General features: G+C 35.7%; 1 protein-coding gene across 10 annotated transcripts in view; it reads right to left on the bottom strand.

Annotated features, from left to right (window-relative positions):
• Positions 1-18,810, bottom strand: part of TAOK3 (TAO kinase 3) — a 183,611-nt gene that overhangs the window by 75,933 nt on the left and 88,868 nt on the right. For 8 of the 10 annotated variants that reach the window (XM_070475283.1, XM_020877283.2, XM_070475285.1 and 5 more), the window contains 4 exons: positions 16,261-16,363; positions 9,452-9,672; positions 764-835; positions 55-156 (listed from right to left, as the gene is read on the bottom strand). In XM_070475283.1, coding sequence (XP_070331384.1) covers positions 55-156; positions 764-835; positions 9,452-9,571 — 294 coding nt within the window. In that variant the 5' untranslated portion in view covers positions 9,572-9,672; positions 16,261-16,363. The remainder of the gene's footprint in view (positions 1-54; positions 157-763; positions 836-9,451; positions 9,673-16,260; positions 16,364-18,810) is intronic. The other 2 variants (XM_070475289.1, XM_070475288.1) reach the window with 1 other exon arrangement.

Here is an 18,810-nt window from a genome sequence, read left to right as displayed (position 1 = left end):
CACAAAAAAATTTAGAGGAAAAAATTAAAAGATAATAGAGGTCCTTTGACTTACCCAAGCAGTGTGCTCTTTCAAGTAACAACCTTTGTATTCAATGGTATTAGGATGTCTCAATTGTTGTAAAAATTTGACTTCCTTAAGAATATCTTGCCATTTCTATTGAAATCAAAAAGAAATATCATGATTTTTTGTAACAGAAAACAGTATTTTATTTTCAAGTATACATATATTACATTCTCTTCATTATTTTAAGTAGACAAAGAAAATGCTTAATACATGAAGAAGCTATTTAAACTTGTGTTACTTCTTGTTTTAGTACATATAAATTAAATCAATCAACAAATATAACAAATCTATTATACTAATCCTGCAGCTTCACAAGTGGTGCTAGTGGTAAAGAACCTGCCTGCCAATGCTGGAGATGAGAGACGTGGTTTGATCCCTGGGTTGGGAAGATCCCCTGGAGAAGGAAATGGCAACCACTCTGGTATTTTTGCCTGGAGAATCTCATGGACTGAAGAGCCAGGAGGACTACAGTCCATGGGGTCGCAAAGAGACACGACTGAAGTGACTGAGCATACTAAATTCATATTTTATTCCACAAAAGAGTTGATTGAGGTAGAATATTAGTAATGTTTATTAAATTATCCATAAGGGGAAAAAAAGAACTATCATAAAGAAATGCTCAGGAAACTTTGTTTCTACTGTCACTTTCATACTAACTTGCATATGTCAGTTTAGTGACACAATGTTTTTAACATACCTCATGTGCCTGCTTCCCACTATATGACATTTTCTTAATTGCCACCACCTCATTGGTGTGAGCATTTGTGGCCTGTGTTAAGAGAATAGAGAAAAAAAGTTGAAAAGAATGAACAATGTTTCAGTCAGTTTAATTTAAATATTTGACTTGATTTTTATAACATTTCACATTCATTCCCACAGCCAAAAGATGTTGCAACTTTTGACAGCCTAGACAGACCTTTCCAGCTCACTTTAAAGCACAACTTCTCTTTATCCCTTTCCGAATACATGCAAAGGCTATAATGTAAAAACGGATTGTTGTTGTTCAGTTGCTAAGGCATGTTTCACTCTTTGTGACCCCATAAACTGCAGCATGCCAGGTTTTGCTGTCCTTCACTGTCTCCTGGAGTTTGCTCAAACTCATGTGGTGAGCTTGACTCAGTGATTGAATCAGTGATGCCATCCAACCATCTCACCCTCTGTTGTCCCCTTTTCCTTGTACCCTCAATCCTTCCTAGCATCAGGGTCTTTTCCAATGAGTCGGCTCTTTGTATCAGGTGGCCAAAGTACTGGAGTGTCAGCAACAGTCCTTCCAATGAATATTCAGGGTTGATTTTGGTTTAACAAAACATATTCAGTCAAAAAAAGTCATATTTCCAAAATACCCATACAGGCTTCACCAAGTAGAATGTCTACCACTGGAGAAACAGTTAATTAAATATGGTACAGTCATATAATGAAATAAACATTAAAAGAATGAGGTGATCAAGACTACCCTGGCAGTGGTTAAGACTCCATGCTATCACTGCAGGGATCATGGGTTCGACCCTGGTCGGGGACCTAAGATGCTGCAGGCGGGGCTGTACAGACAAAAAAAGAAGTGTAAAAAAAAAAAAATGAGGTAATCAATATGTATATGTGATAACAGTAAAAACTAAGATGATCACTGGGCTCTGCATCAGTGTCATACACCTGATGTTCAATATGACCTTATTTTTGCAAAACTGTAATAGTGAGTATATGTGTAGAAAAAATTATGAAATAATTTATACTGAAATACTTATCAGTGATAATCTCTGGATTATTTGATATATTAGTATGTTTAATAGAACTTTCTGTGATGATGGAAATGTTCTATATCTACATCTAAATAGTAGATGTTTGTAGTATATAGTAGGATGTCAAATGTGACTCTTGTGACAAAGGAAGTGGATTTTAAATTTAATTTTAATTAACTTAAAATTTAAATAGTGGTTAAAATATTAAACAGTGAAGCAAAGGGCAACATTAAACTTAAGAGGGGATTTGACTTTCAAAGATACTTATACTTTACAATAAGAATGTGTTATACAAATATATATACATATTTAAGTGTACACGTGTATATTCATTTATAAAGTTTGCCTTGTCTTATAATTATCTGTATGTATATTCTTCATGGGGCTTTCCTGGTGGTTTAGTCACAAAGAATCTGTCTGTCAACGCAGGAGATTCAGGTTCGATCCCTGGGTCAGGAAGATCCCCTTAAGAAGGAAATGGAAACCCACTCCAGTACTCTTGCCTGGGAAATCTCATGGACAGTGAAGCTTGGCAGGCTATAGTCCACGGGGTTGCAAAGAGAGTCAGACATGACTGAGTGACTAAAAACAACAATCTTCTCCAAACTCAAAACATAACAGTTCATTGAAAGCACGCATGACAACCATTAATACCTCAGGTAATAATCTTTGCCTCCAAATTCACTTAAGAAATTAAAGACTAAGTAATTTCTAAAAATTTTCAGAAAAATATAAACACAAGACATTAAAGATTATCTAATCTTAGCCTTCTTTATTAACAGGGCTCCACATCAATGTCATATCCTTGATGTTAAGTAAGCTATTTTGGTTCTGTGATATTATTATTGTGGACTAATAAAGCTATAGCAGTGTTTCTGAAGTAAAGATTGTAATTCACTCTCTGGTAAAACAAGGTCACTGACTTTAGAGAAAAATCCCTAATCAGTTTCTTAAGTACAATTAGAAAAGCTCCTCAGATACAGCAATGGTTTCTAACTTAAAAAAAATTAATTTCAACAATAAATAATAATAGTGTAAAAAGAACTCAACCCCAGAGTCTTAATTAATTCTAAAATGCAGAGGAAATGGAAACTTACTAAATTTTTTTTGTGCAAGCACTCAGGTAAAAGTATCCTATTAAAAAAACAAGGTATCCACTAGTTATAGTTTTCAAATTGGCAGGACTTCGTAAAGTCATTTTTTAGTATTTTTTTAGTATTTTATTCATTTAGAAGCTACAGACTGACTTTTGTTAAAAGTAAAAACCTCTCACATTTTTCTGGTTTTTAAAATGCAATATTAAGACTAAGCTTATGTAACAACAAAGAAAAGTTGATGTAAATCCAGTTATACAATAACAGTTAGAGGGACTGTATCTGTAAAGCAGGTATTTTGGATATGAATCTATGTGCTGTGCAGCTTAAGGAGCCTGGGAAAGGCTTAGGAAATGCTCAAACAATGATGAATTTTAAGTTATAATAGGGGTTTATAACAAACAAATCCTTACACTTTACAAAAAGAAAAAAAAAAAAAAGGCCCACACAAATGGAATCCAATAGTATTATCTAATGCAATATTATTAACGTTATTTATTATCAATGCTTATTTGGAACAATGTATTTCTTCACATTTACAGAGTTATCATCACTTAGAACTTGATATGTATACTTGTTTATAGAACCTATTGGCTAGGCAAAGACTTGAAATTTGAAAAACATTTCCATTTATCTATAGATGGGAAATTTTTAATGCATTTTACACTAGTTAAAATTCAAAACTGAAACTGAAGCTTAAAAAAAGAGAAATCAATGTTTTTGTACAGAGAAAGGAAATTATGAATAGGATTTCAGCTTTCCAATGCATCAGACTGCTTTATGAATGATTCAGTTCAATCCCTCAGTTGTGTCTGACTTTCTGCGACCCCATGAACTGCAGCATGCCAGGCCTCCCTGTCCATCACCAACTCCCGGAGTCCACCCAAACCCATGTCCATTGGGTTGGTGATGCCATCCAACAATCTCATCCTCCATCGGCCCCTTCTCCTCCTGCCCTCAATCTTTCCCAGCATCAGGGTCTTTTCTAATGAGTCAGCTCTTCGCATCAGGTGGCCAAAATATTGGAGTTTCAGCTTCAACATCAGTCCTTCCAATGAACACCCAGGACTGATCTCCTTTAGGATGGACTGGTTGGATCTCCTTGCAGTCCAAGGGACTCTCAAGAGTCTTCTCCAACACCACAGTTCAAAAGCATCAATTCTTCAGTGTTCAGCTTTCTTTATAGTCCAACTCTCACATCCATACATGATTAGTGGAAAAACCATAGCCTTGACTAGATGGACCTTTTTGACAAAGTAATGTCTCTGCTTTTTAATATTGTCTAGGTTGGTCATAACTTTCCTTCTAAGGAGTAAGCGTCTTTTAATTTCATGGCTGCAATCACCATCCACAGTGATTCTGGAGCCCCCCAAAATAAAGTTAGCCAATGTTTCCACTGTTTCCCCATCTATTTGCCATGAAGTGATGGGACCAGGTGCCATGATCTTAGTTTTCTGAATGTTGAGCTTTAAGCCAACTTTTTCACTCTCCTCTTTCATTTTCATCAAGAGGCTCTTTAGTTCTTCTTCACTTTCTGCATTAAGGGTGGTGTCATCTGCATACCTGAGGTTATTGATATTTCTCCCCGCAATCTTGATTCCAGCTTGTGCTTCATCCAGCCCAGCGTTTCTCATGATGTACTCTGCATATAAATTAAATAAGCAGGGTGACAATACACAGCCTTGACATACTCCTTTTCCTATTTGGAACCAATCTGTTTTTCCATGTCCAGTTCTAACTGTTGCTTCCTGACCTGCATACAGGTTTCTCAAGAGGTAGGTCAGCGGGTCTGGTATTCCCATCTCTTTCAGAATTTTCCAGTTTATTGTGATCCACACAGTCAAAGGCTTTGGCATAGTCAATAAAGCAGAAATAGATGTTTTTCTGGAACTTGCTTGCTTTTTCGATGATCCAGCGGATGTTGGCAATTTGATCTCTGGTTCCTCTGCCTTTTCTAAAACCAGCTTGAACATCTGGAAGTTCACGGTTCACGTATTGCTGAAGCCTGGCTTGGAGAATTTTGAGCATTACTTTACTAGCGTGTGAGATGAGTGCAATTGTGCAGTAGTTTAAGCATTCTTTGGCATTGCCTTTTTTGGGAATTGGAATGAAAACTGACATTTTCCAGTCCTGTGGGCACTGCTTAGTTTTCAAAATTTGCTGACATATTGAGTGCAGCACTTTCACAGCATCATCTTTCAGAATTTGAAATAGCTCAACTGGAACTCCATCACCTCCACTAGCTTTGTTCTTAGTGATGCTTCCTAAGGCCCACCTGACTTCACATTCCAGGATGTCTGGCTCTAGGTAAGTGTGAGTGATCACACTTTTGTGATTATCTGGGTTGTGAAGATCTTTTTGGTACAGTTCTTCTGTGTATTCTTGCAAACTCTTCTTAATATCTTCTGCTTCTGTTAGGTCCATAGCATTTCTGTCCTTTCTTGAGCCCATCTTTGCATGAAATGTGAATGATTACAACTTCTAAACATTTTAAGTTTTATTCTTGAAACTTATAATCATATTTATTACTTCCAATTGTCTCAATGGTCTCAGTAATGTTAAATAAGATCACTGATTCAAAATATATTTATTGGGAACTTACTACATATGTGCTTCTAATATTTTCATAACCATTTTCAGCTACATTTAGACAATTGTCAATTCTTTGCTAGTTTATGGAGAAATTTAAGAATTAAAACACAAGCTTTTCCTTTTGCCCTAGTTATTAAGCCTCAACTAAAACTAAAAGGTATTTATACCCAGAAAAACAAAACTAAATTATCTGCTTTAGGTAGATTATGGATGATATGCTGAGTTCAACAATGCAACACTAGAATCCTAGAAACTTTATAACTGTCTTTAAGTGAATACAAAAATGAACATGTTCTGCCCTTTTTAATTTCCTTTAATACAGAGTTTTTCATTATTTCATTTTTACTGCTGCTAAATTCTAAATTGCTTATGTAAATCCAAATACACAGAGATATTTCATCAATAGTTTCCATTTTCTCTGAAAACAATATATATTCTTAACTGACTGATTCTCCAAGAGCAGTGCCAGCATACAATTCACTGCTAACATTTTCCCTGGCATCATTCTGTGTAAAAGCTATAAACTACAAAAAACCTAACAGAATTATAGTGCTGAGGTATAAAAATTTTGAAAATGTTGGTTGCTAGACTCTGGTCTTTACAGCTTGCTAATATGACTCTGCCACAAGAAAAGTACTAATAAGCAATGCCAAATTCTCTGAGTTCTTCATAATTCAAGTATTTATTAGGTGTTTAAAATTTGGCAGGTATTGGGCTAAATGTTAGGGATATAATTGTGAGTAAGTATGCCAAGTACATATCTCTCTTCTAGTAGCATAGACAGCAACAAAAATAAAATCATAATTAATATAGATCCTATGATGGATGATTAACTTTTATGTATTATCTAGAGCAATGTGAATAAGAGGGAATATAGAGTAAACCAGTGAATCCTAAAGGAAATCAACTCTGAATATTCATTGGAAGGACTGACGCTGGAGCTGAAGCTGAAGCTCCAAAACTTTGGCCACCTGATGGGAAGACCCAACTAACTGGAAAAGACCTTGATGCTGGGAAAGACTGAAGGCAAGAAGAGAAGGGGGTGGCAGAGGATGAGACAGTTAGATAGCATCACTGACTCAATGAACATGAATTTGAGCAAACTCCCGGAGATAGTGGAGGAGAGAGGAGTCTGTCATGCTGTAGCCCATGGGGTCACAAAAGAGTTGGAGATGACTTAGTGACTGAACAGCAACAATAATTCAGGTATACAGGGATCACCTCATAAAGGACCTTAGAGGCTGAATGTAGTAAGGCATTTGAATTTATTAACCTAAGGACAGAGGAGGAGACCCCTTGAAGACTTTATAGACAAAAGGTGATGTGATCATATTAACATGTTTCTGCTCCCCAACAATCCTCAAGCTCTCTGCAGTGTGGCCGAAAGACTGGAGAGAGACCAGAATGGACGCACAGAGATCAGTTTGGAGGTTACAGCAGTTGTAAGAGATGATAGTCTTCTCGGTTATAATGGTATACTTGAGTGACAAGAGGAAGAATCTATTAATAGGGAGGAGCGACATGGAGTGGCACAGGAGAAAATCCATTTTCTGCCTATGAGACCAATGTAGATAAAAGGTTAAAGCTTTTTAAAATTTTATAGTAAAATATCAGTTAATTTCCCTTTAATCTGTTTTTTTATGTGCCTTATGGGTTTATATGGGGCTGCACTATATACACTTTTATATACAGGCAATATATAGTTAATGATTACATTTCAGTATCAAAGCCATCCAGGTATCTTTGTGATTTTTCTAGTCTATCATTATCAACAAATAACACATTTTTCAATACATCATGTTACTCAGAACATCTCACAATTTAAAACTCAAGAATTGCTTATTTCTGGATTTTTCTATTTAGTATTTTTGGACTGAGGTTGACCACTAATAACTGAAACTGTGGATAAGAGGGAACTAGTGTACTCTAGCTAATCAGACAGGACTTAGTCCAAAAAGCACTGGGTTTTCTACAGCAAAGTATGTCTCATTTAACCCCTAACACAAACAGCCTGTTAGTAAGTTTCAAAGCATTCTTGGTTTATTGTTACTTATTCTAAAAGAGAACTTTGAGAAGGGTCTGGCTGCTTTTTAAAACTGTAGAGTCAAACAGAGATTGGAACCACTCTCTTTAACCAAGAGAGATTCTGAGATAATGAATGAGTCATAAAGTAATAGAAGGACAGTAAGAAAGATGACTGACTGAAGAAAGTATCTCTAAGCAAAGCAAACAGGTCACAACCAAATGTATACAGAATGCTTCCATTGTTAAAAAGTTCAAAATGAGGCAAAACCAAATTACATTATTAGGGGGTGGAGAAGTAAGTGGGTTATATATAAAGACAAGGAAGTCATCATAACAAAATTCAGCACAGTGGATTCTTCTAACCAAAAAGGGGCTTTTGGGTGCTGGCAATATTTTATTTCTCAGCATGGATGGTGGTTATAAAGGGATTTACCTTTTAATTATTCTTTAAATTATATATTAAAATATATGTGTGTATGTATCATGTACACTCTGTATATATAATTGTAATTTTAAGAATCCTTTTTAAAAACTGTGTCTCAGTGAATGAGAAAGATAGGACTTTGATTGGCCTGTAACTACTACTATAACCTCAAAGATTAACATGAGTGTATTAACTAGAAAATTAGCACTCTCTTCAGCCCTGGAAGGTAGCACTTAATAATAAAATGTACTTGAATGGGAGCCAAGTATTAGATGGGGGTGAGGGAAGAGGAGTGATGGTAGTGCTGAGAATAGACATGAAGGAATGAGAGAGCATTCAGAGAAAACTCGGGCTTAAGATGTGGTTAGAAACAAAAGAATGAGCTCAGGATGCAATTAATATAACTGCATTTGGAAGGACAACTAAAGATAAGCCCTATCTAGATGGGAGGACATAAAGGACCACTTAAAAAAAAAGTCAAATACTGTTTAAGAAAGAAAAAAGTATGTGATAATAGGTTTGGAAGAGAAATAGGTAATAAGTCATACTTAAATATTACCTGCTTTAATGAACTAGTACTCTTAAGGAAGTATGTGTTAATTTGATGATGAAAACTTCTACACTTATTGAAATAAAGAAGTACATTTTTTATGAAATGAACTTTAGGTGAATGAGGTATGTTAACACTTAGCTGATCATTTCTCACTCTTCTCATCAGAAGATAAAGTCTTGGAATTCAAACTGACTCTATGGAGCTAGGCCATGTACCCCTTAACCTAAGATACTGGGTTAACATGATTGCTACTAAAAATCTGTCAGTCCATCTAAGTGGTTGCCCATTTGGCCATCCACCCATCTATCCATCATTTACTGATGTCATTTACATCGTACTACTCAGACATTATACTAGTTACTGGGCATATAGCAATGAACAAGTAGATATAACTCTTGTCCTTATGGAGCTTATTATTTAGTGAGACATAGATGAATCCAAAAAATTCACACATAATTATACAATTATAACTGTGTCAAATGCAACAAAGTATAGGCACAGGGGGCTATGAGACTACAAATGAAGTCTTAGTTCAGTGATGGAGGGTTGAACAGAAATGGCTCTCTTGTGGATTGGACACTTAAGCTGATATTTGTAGGAAAAATGAGAGTTAGACAGGAATGGGGGAACAACATGTAGAATTCTTGGTAGGAGGAATACCATATATAAATGCCCTGAGGCAGAAAAGAACATGGCATGTAAGGGAAATGCTCAGGGTTCAAATTCAAGCTTATGTTTTTGTCTCACTTTGATAGCAGAGTCATTTGATATAAATACCACTGACTTGAATAATGCCTAGAATTCTAGGACTGGCTTTTCAGCAAAGACTATTTGCCTGTACTGTAGACATCATTTAATTTGTAGAATAAACATTAAAAACATGTGCATTTTACAAATAACAGTTGGAATGTATAGAAATCAAACTTTCATAATTTGATCCAAACAATTTTTAATCACTTACAAAATAAACTGCTCCAAAACTTCCATGTCCAATTTCATGTAAACCAATAAAAAGTTCTTCAGGATCATCTTTATAGAACAGATCAGCAATCTCTGGGTCTCGTGGCACGCCTTTCCGCATGATGACCAATATGTGCAAGCACTTTGCTTTTGAAATCCCAATCAGCTTTCTCTCTCATTGACAAATATTTGCGGGGGGAGGAGGGTGTAAAATTTCAGTACCTGTAGGAAAATAAGGTCTGACATTAACTTATACATTTTGTTTGGTGGCAATTACAAATTCATATTAAAAAGCATCTTGGTCTTATAAATTATAATAAAAAGACAGGTAACCCAAAAGAAAAATGGGCAATGGATCTGAGTAGGTATTTCTCCAAAGACATACAAATGGCCATTAAAACATGAAAAGATGCTCTACACTATTAGTCATAAGACAAATAAAAATTAAAAACACATGAGATACCATTTTCATACCCACTAGGATGGCAATTATCAAAAAGTCAAATAACAAGTATTGGTAAGGATGTGGGGAAATTCGGACCTTCCAAAATGGCTGGTGGAAATGTAAAATGGTACAGTAATCTTGGGAAAGAGATTGGGAGTTCATCAAAAACTTAAACATAAGAGTTATCACTTGATCCAGAAATTCTCACTCCTTGGTATATATACCCAAGGGAAATGAAAACACATGTCCATACAAAAACTTGGATGGATACTGATAGCAGCATTATTCAGCAACAAACCAAATGTCCACTTGGTGAAACAAAATAAGGTGTATCAATACCATGGAATATTATTCAGGGATAAAAAGGAATACAGTACTGATGCACACCCCAACACAGATGAAACATTACACCAAGTGAAGGAAGCTAGTCACAAAAGACTATGTATTGTATGATTCCATTTATATAATATATCCATCATAAGTAAATTTATAGAGACAGGAAGTAGATTTTGGGTTGCTTGGGCTAGGAGATGAAAGAGTTGGGTTGACAGCTAAAGGGTACAGGCTTTCTTTTTAGTATAATGAAATGTTCTGAAATTCATTGTGGTGATGGTTGTAAAACTGTTCATATACTAAAAACCACTGAAATATACTATTTAAATGGGTGAACTGTATGGTATGAAAGTTATATCTGAAACGCAAATCAAAACTACAATGAGATATCACCTCACACCAGTCCAAAGGGCTATCATCAAAAAATTCACAAACAACGCTGGAGAGGGTGGAAATGTCAACTGGTACAGCCACTATGGAGAACAGTATGCAGGCTCCTTAAAAAACTAAAAGTAGAACTACCAGATGACCCTGCAATCCCACAGGGCATATAACCAGAGAAAAACATGGTCCAAAAGGATACATGCCCCTCAGTGTTCACTGGAGCACTGTTTACAACAGCCAAGATAGGGAAGTAACTTAAATGTGCATAGAGATAGGAATGGTAGAAGAAGATGTGGTACATATATACAATGGAATATTACTCAGCCATTAAAAAGAAAAAGATAATGCCATTTGAGACAACATGGACAGCCCTAAAGATTGTCATACTGAGTGAAGTAAGTCAGACAGATAAAGGGAAATATCATATGATACTGCTTATAAGCAGAATCTAAAAAGAAATGATATAAATGAACTTACTTACAAAACAGAAACAGACTCACAGACATAGAAAAGGAACTTTTGGTTACCAGAGGGGAAGGGTGCAGGGAAGGGATAGTTCGGGAGTTTGGAACTGTATGTACACACTGCTATACATAAAAATGGATAATCAACAAGGACCTACTATATACCACAGGGAACTCAATTCAGTGTCATGTAACAACCTAAATTGGAAAAGAATTTGAAAAAGGATAGATACATGTATATGTATAACTGATTCACTTTGCTGTACACTATCACAACATTGTTAATCAACTATATTCCAATAAAAATATAAAGCTAAAAAAAATAAAATAAAAGAGAGACTTCTGTCTTAGATAACTGAAACAAATGGGAAGTAAAGATAAGAAAATCAAAATATCAATGACAGACTTTGAGAAGAAAAAGATAAATTATCAATTATATAAGGGGAAAAAAACTCCAAAGAAAAAATCTCCAAAAGGGGACTAAAGAAATATAAACATGATTATTCTGAATTGATCCTCCCATTAATGGGTTAATCAAACAGTCTATAAGACTGTAAGGTGAAGTATATATCCTTCCTGACCATTAGATACATAGATACTTTGCTAGTTAATGACAACTGCAACAGGCAACTGGAAAATGTCACTTAGTCAGCATGCCAGCTTGATCTTTCTTTACTTCCATGATGAAAGCTTCTCCTATGGAGAGACTACATATTTTATCCCAGATACATGACTGACAATAGAGGTAAGACATGCAATGTGCTTTGGAGTTTGTAGACTGCCATCTAGTTTGGGGTGGGGGGTGGTTGGTACTATGTAGATTCAGAGGGAAAAGTTTGGTGAGAAAAACATAAGTGTTAAAATATATTACAATTCATCTGCTACCTTGTTATGCAACAATAATTCTGCTTTGGAAGTATATTCATTTAGGTGTGATCTGTTGTACTTAGAGCATCAGCAGTGATATTTAAGTTTCTATAACGGGAAGGTTACTTGGACGAATGCAAAAAACAATGAGCACTGATTTCAAAGAGGGTAATAAGTAGTCATTTAAAAAACAAATTAGCTTAATTTTAGTTTACAATATAATTTAAATTTTGGATAAAACTGTTTCTGTTGATGTTGTTCAGTCACTAAGTAGTGTCTGACTCATTGCAACTTCCATGGACTGCAGCCTGCCAGGCTTCCCTGTCCTTCCCTATCTCCTGGAGTTTGCTCAAATTCATATTCATTGAGTTGGAGATGCTATCTAACCATTTCATCCTCTGCCACCTCCTTCTCCTTTTGCCTTCATAGAGTCCATGGGGTCACAAAGAGTCAGACAGGACTGAGTGACTAACACTTTCAACTTTTTCCCCAGGATCAGTGTCTTTTCCAGTATCAAAGCCTTCATGCAGTAATGAAGACTCACCTCAGACAAAAAATAATAACAATAACTAGCTAAATAAATCAATCTTAAGAAAATCCTAAAAAATAAAAGCACAATCCACAAAGGAAAAAAAGGTTAAATTAGATTAAAAACATATTCTTTTTGAAAGACTTGGTTAATAGAATGAAGCCACAGTCTACAAGAAGGTCTTTGAGAAACATATGTCTCATGATGGATATGCATTCAGAAAATATAAACAATCCTCAAAACATCAACAACCCAATTTTAGAAATGTGAAAAAGCGGGTGAGAGACTTCTGGTTCAAGATGGCAGAGTAGAAGGACGTGCACTCATCTCCTCCTGTGAGAATACCAAAATTGCAACTAACTGTTGAACAACCAATGACAGGAGGATGCTGAAACCCACCAAAAAATGATACCCCACATCCAAAAACAAAGAAGAAGCTGCAGCGAGACGGTAAGAGGGGTGCAATCACAATAAAATAAAATCCCATACCTGCTGGGTAGGTGACCCACAAACTGGAGAACAATAATACCAAAGAATTTATCCCACTGTTGTGAAGGTTCTGAACCCCATTTTAGGCTTCCCAGCATGAGGATTCAACAAAGGGACCGTGAATCCCCAGGGAATCTTGCTAGCAGGATTTGATTACAGGATTTCCACAGGACTGGGGAAAACAAGAGACTCCAGCCTTGGAGGGCAGAAACAAAATTTTGCACACATTTAAGACCCAGAGGAAAGGAGCAGTGACACCACAGGTGACTGAACCATAACTACATGCTAGTGTTGGAGGGTTTCCTGTGGAGGCGTGGATCAACAGGGGCTTACCACAGGGACAGGGGCATTAGGCTGGGAAGGTCCCCCTTGGTGTAAACCCTCTTGGAGTTAGTCATTAATCCTACGATAGAGTCACAGAGCTGGGTTGTCTCAGACCAAACAATTAACAGGAGGGACTGCAACCTCACCATCTGCAGATAATGGGATTAAAGTGTTAACTGAGCAAAGCCCTGCCTACTAGAGCAAGACCCAGTTTCCCCCATCACCAGTTCTTGCCATCAGGAAGCTTACACAAGCCTCTTAGCCTCATTCATCAGAGGGCAGACAGAAGAATCAAAAAGAAGCACAGTTCCACAGTGGCTAAAACAAAAACCATATTACAGAAAATTAATCAGAATGAAAAAAGCAGAAAGTTACATCCCAGATGAAGGGACAAGATAAAACCCCAGAAAAACAACTAAATGAAGTGGAGATGGCAAGCTTCCAGTAAAAGAATTCAGAATAATGATAATATAGATGATCCAGGATCTTGGGAAAACAGTGGAGAAGATGCAAGAAATGTCTGCCAAAGACCTATAAGAACTATAGAACAAACAAACAGATGAATAATACACTAAAAGGAATCAACAGCAGAACAACTGAGGCAGAAGAACGGATAAGTGACCTGGAGGACAGAATGGTGGAAATCACTGCCGCAGAACAGAATACGGAAAAAAGTATGAAAAGAAATGAAGACAGCCTAAGAGACCTCTGGGACAACATTAAACACACCAACATTTGCATTATAGGGCCCCAAAAGAAGAAAAAGAGAAAGGGCCTGAGAAAATACTTGAAGAGATAAAAATGAGAAAAAGACTAGAGCACACACTTCACCAAGAAAGATAAATTGATGGCAGCTAAGGGGAAAAAAAAAGATGCTTAATATCATTATTGATTAGGGAGGTACAAATTAAGACCACAATAAGATACTACTACAAATCTATTAGAAAGATTGACATTAAAAAGACAGACCATACCAGGTGATGGTAAGAATTTGAGGTAACTATCTCTCTCAGATGCTGCTGGCGGGATGTAAAAGTGGTAGAAATACTTTGGAAAACTATTTGGCAGTTTCTTAAAAACTGAACATACATCTACCGTATGACATAACTATTCCACTCCTAGGTATTTACCCAAGAAAAATGAAAGCAAATGTCCTTAAGAAGCACAGCACACAAAAATTAATAACAGCTTTATTTTTAATAGTTAAAACTGGAAACAACCCAAATATCTATCAACAGATAAATGGATAAAAAATTTGTGGGACTTTCAGACAGTGGAATGCACCTCAGAAATAAAATGAACTATCAATACATGCTACAACATGGATAATTCTCAAAATAATTATGCTGAGTGAAAGAAGTCAGAACAAAAATAGAGAATATAATATATTTTATGATTTCATTTACATAAAATTCTGGAAAATGCAAACTAACCTAGAGTGACAGCACATCAGTAGTCGCCTGGGGACAGGGCTAGGGTGAGAAGAGGTGTGAGGAAGGTATTGAAAAAGGATATGAGAAGCTTTTGGGAGTGATGAATATGTTTACTATCTTCATTATGATGATGGATACACATATACACACACATGTTAAAACATTGTGACTTAATATGTTCAGATTATCGTATGTCAATAATTATTGCTTTAGAAAGTTGAAATAAATAAAACTGAACAGCAAGTAGATATTGTTCTTGCAAAATAAGTCCCAGTTAACTTATTCTTAATATCAGAGAAGTAAACATATAAATACATATACATACCAACCCACACACTCAAAGGACATAAATAGGAAATTAATAAAAAAAGCATTGGCTATTAATGATATGAAACCTATATAATTTCAATAGTAATCAAAGAAGTATAAAGTAAAATAACAAAAAAACCTCATTTTACCCACCAAATTGATAAAGTAATAAAGAAAAGATACATTTTATGGTGAGAGCATAAGGAAAGTCATCTTTATACATTCCTGGAAGAATAAAATGGGAATTCTCTGACCAAGTGTGATCCTTCTACAAGGCAGTTTCTACTTGTTTTGCTTTGATTTATTTTGGTAAATGAGGCAGGGTATAAGGTAGAGTGGGCTTCCTATGTGGCTTAGTGGTAAAGAATCCGCCTGCCAATGCAGGTGACAGGGGTTTGATCCCTGGGTCAGGAAGATACCCTGCAGAAGGAAATGGTAACCCACTCCAGTATTCTTGCCTGGGAAATCCCAAGGACAGAGGAGCCAGGGGTCCCAAAGACAGAGACTGCCAAAGACTCAGACACAACTTACTGACTAAACAAGAACAACAATAAATAAGGTACAGTACAGAGACATGCAACAGTGAAGATGGGCAACAAGGCTTCTTTCACCTACAAATTTGAATTTCTTTTGCAGGCTTGTGTTTTAGCTGAGGTAGAAGTAGAAGTTGGGATTTCAGGTTATTTTTTATTTTCTTCTTTTTGCTTATTTGTACTTTTTAAATGTTTTGCAAAGCCTGTTACTTTTTTTGCCTGTTACTTTAATATGAAAAAAATTTATTTCAAAGTCAAATTATGAAGCAAAAGCAATATATATACAACAAAAAAAGCAATATATATTTCTGCAAATAACAATGATAGGAATAAAATAACTTTAGCCAGGTAATTATCCATATTTTATGCCATCATCAAAAATAATGAAAAAGGGTGGGAAGATCCCCTGGAGAAGGGAACGGCTTCTGGCTGTTCTGCCCAGTATTCTGGCCTGGAGAATTCCATGGACAGTATAGTACATGGGATCGCAAAGAGTCGGACACGACTAAGCAACTTTCACTTTCATAAGGAAATAATTTGAAACTAAAAAATTTTTATAAAAGAATATTTTATCCCAATTTTATTAATTCCTTTTAATTTTTCACATAAATATAATAAAAGTTCACTGTAGAAAAACTGGAAAATACCATTTGCTCCCATTTTGTAGGAGAAAGCTAAGTCATAAATCTATAGACAATACCTTTTCATATATGGCACAGAATATACTGTATTGTTCAGAGTCATTATAGCAGCAATCTTTTTTTTTTCTCTTTTATAACTTCAGTCTTTTGTATTTATGGTGCCTATAGAAAAAGAAGAATAAAATATGTAATTACACAGGCAAAATTCAAGAAGCAGTAACTGATAACATGACAGTTTTAAGTATTTACAAATGTAATATTACAAAGTTAAAATTTTATCTTAATCAGTTTGTCCATGACAAATGTAAAAGGTAAAATTTTCGCAACAAAGACACAGGCTACTCTGGCATAAACAACACCAGGGAGACAAATGAGTCATTAGATTTCAGAATCTACAGTAAGACGTCCACTGGTCTGTCTGAGTCTAAGGAAACTCCATAGAGGGTACCAGTAGACAAGACTAATATGACAGCATATGGTGATGCTACTGATTCTCTGTCACTAAGGTTTATATTTTGAATTGCTCTTCTGATAGGCATAATGATTTATATTGACTCATCTATCTTCCCTTTCCTAGTCTCTCTATAACTCATCTCTCAGTTTGGGGGGTAGTGATAATTCTTTATTATCTATTAAAGAAGTACATGCCCAATGTAGAGTGGGAAATATGCACCATTATGGAAAAAAAAAATCCATAATCCTACCTAGGACAAAACTTCATTAACAATTTGGGATTGCTTTCTTCGTGAACATATTTATTTCTTCATGCACATATTTATTTTGTTATACCTCTGAGATCACATTATACACATGATTCCACCAGTCAACCTCTTTTATCTAACTCTAGATTATTAGCATTTTGCTATGTTATCAAACATGGCAAACTATTCACAAAGATCATTTAAATGCTGTTCAATGTTTATCTTATGGAAGAGCCAAAATTCATTCACAACTGTTTCTCCACAATTTGAAATCAAGGCTGTACTCAACCCTTTATTCAAATACTAAAAGTTACTGTGTTTTGAAGACCTTTGTCTTATTGTCCATTTACATTTTGGTTTTTTTTGGAATGTATTTCTAGAAGTAGAACTACTGGGTCAAAGAATATAACAACTTAAAATTTACGTATATTGAAATAATTTGGGGATGCCTGAATAGCTTTGGAGATGAAATCCCTACAGGGGGAAAAATAATATATAAAAAAAGGCACTGACCCCCATTTGTACACTTTTCCTGTAGAGGATATCCCAATCTCCTCTCACATCTATACTTATAAACTAATTTTTCATTTTTTTGTTATTCCCTCTGATGCTATGGCTGTGGAATGCTTTAGATCAATTGGTAGCTAAAACTTGCCTGAATTCAGCATCTCATTTTACCTAACCATTACCCAGTCAAAAACTACAATGTCTGCATGTATCTCCTGCTAATCTAGTCTGACTATAGCTTCAAGGAACTAAAACATTCCTTGTTATATGAACACTAGTTGCGAAATTTCTGAGAAAGTAGTTTTAAAATAAGGCATTTACTAATATCTTCATGTCCTGACTAGTTTCAAATGCAGGAGGTGTTCACTCCTAGAAAATATTTTTCTAATGCTATGGACACACATGCTGAGTATTTTTCTTCTCTCTAAATACTTATTCATTTTTACATAATTTTCCTTAAAATGGGTATTCTCTCCATCTGCAGTTACACAGCTCTATAAATGTTTTATTTTATTTTTTATTTTTTTATATTGTAGTGGTTTTTGCCATACATTGACATATAAATGTTTTAAAATAAACTCTTTAAGACTTCTAGGAATTAAACTTCCTTGGTTTTATCATCCCCCCTGCCCCACTAGAATACAGCATATGGCATTAAGGCTGAAAACCATACTCCTGAAGTTTATCCATTACACCTAAGATGTTCTCGTTTTTTCCCCCGTTTAACCACCTTCCTTCTTTATTTATAAATGTCCCTTGGGTTCCCTGAAACATCCTCTCCTGTTTTTCCACATTATTCCTCCTATAGCTCCTCTTCTCTCTGATCTCTAAATCAATGTTATTCCTCCAGGTATTTGCCCAAAGGCCTCTGTGTGATGTAAGCTGCTATCCTAATTTCTGTCCACTTAATGGTTTCAAGTAATACTTTGTCAACAGAAACTTTTGGCCATCATTTTAAATCCCAGTCCCATTCTATCAACTATCTATTTGGCTTCTTCCCTAAATGTGCATGCATGCTCAGTCACTTTAGTCATGTCCTATTCTTTGTAACCCTATTGACTATAGTCTGCCAGGATTCTCTGTCCATTGGATTTCCCAGGCAAGAGTACTGGAGTGGCTTGCCATTTCCTTCTCCAGGGGATCTTTCTGACTGAGGGACTGAACCTGTGTCTCCTGCCTTGCAAGCAGATTCTTTACCGCTGAGCCACCAGGGAAGCCCCTTTACTAAATGGCTCACTTCAACTTTTTGACTCTTCCCTTCTCATTTTCCTTAACATTCAATTAAATCACAAGTGAGCTTCAATATTTCTTTCTATCTGTTCTTCACTTTCCCTTTCTATCAGCATTCATTATCTCTTTTATTTGTTTCTGCTCTTTCAGCCTCTATCTTTTCTGGAATTC

Source organism: Odocoileus virginianus, chromosome 12 (genome assembly GCF_023699985.2).
Source record: "Odocoileus virginianus isolate 20LAN1187 ecotype Illinois chromosome 12, Ovbor_1.2, whole genome shotgun sequence".
NCBI classification, from domain to species: Eukaryota; Metazoa; Chordata; class Mammalia; order Artiodactyla; family Cervidae; genus Odocoileus; species Odocoileus virginianus.
This window is presented reverse-complemented; position numbering and strand designations above follow the sequence as displayed.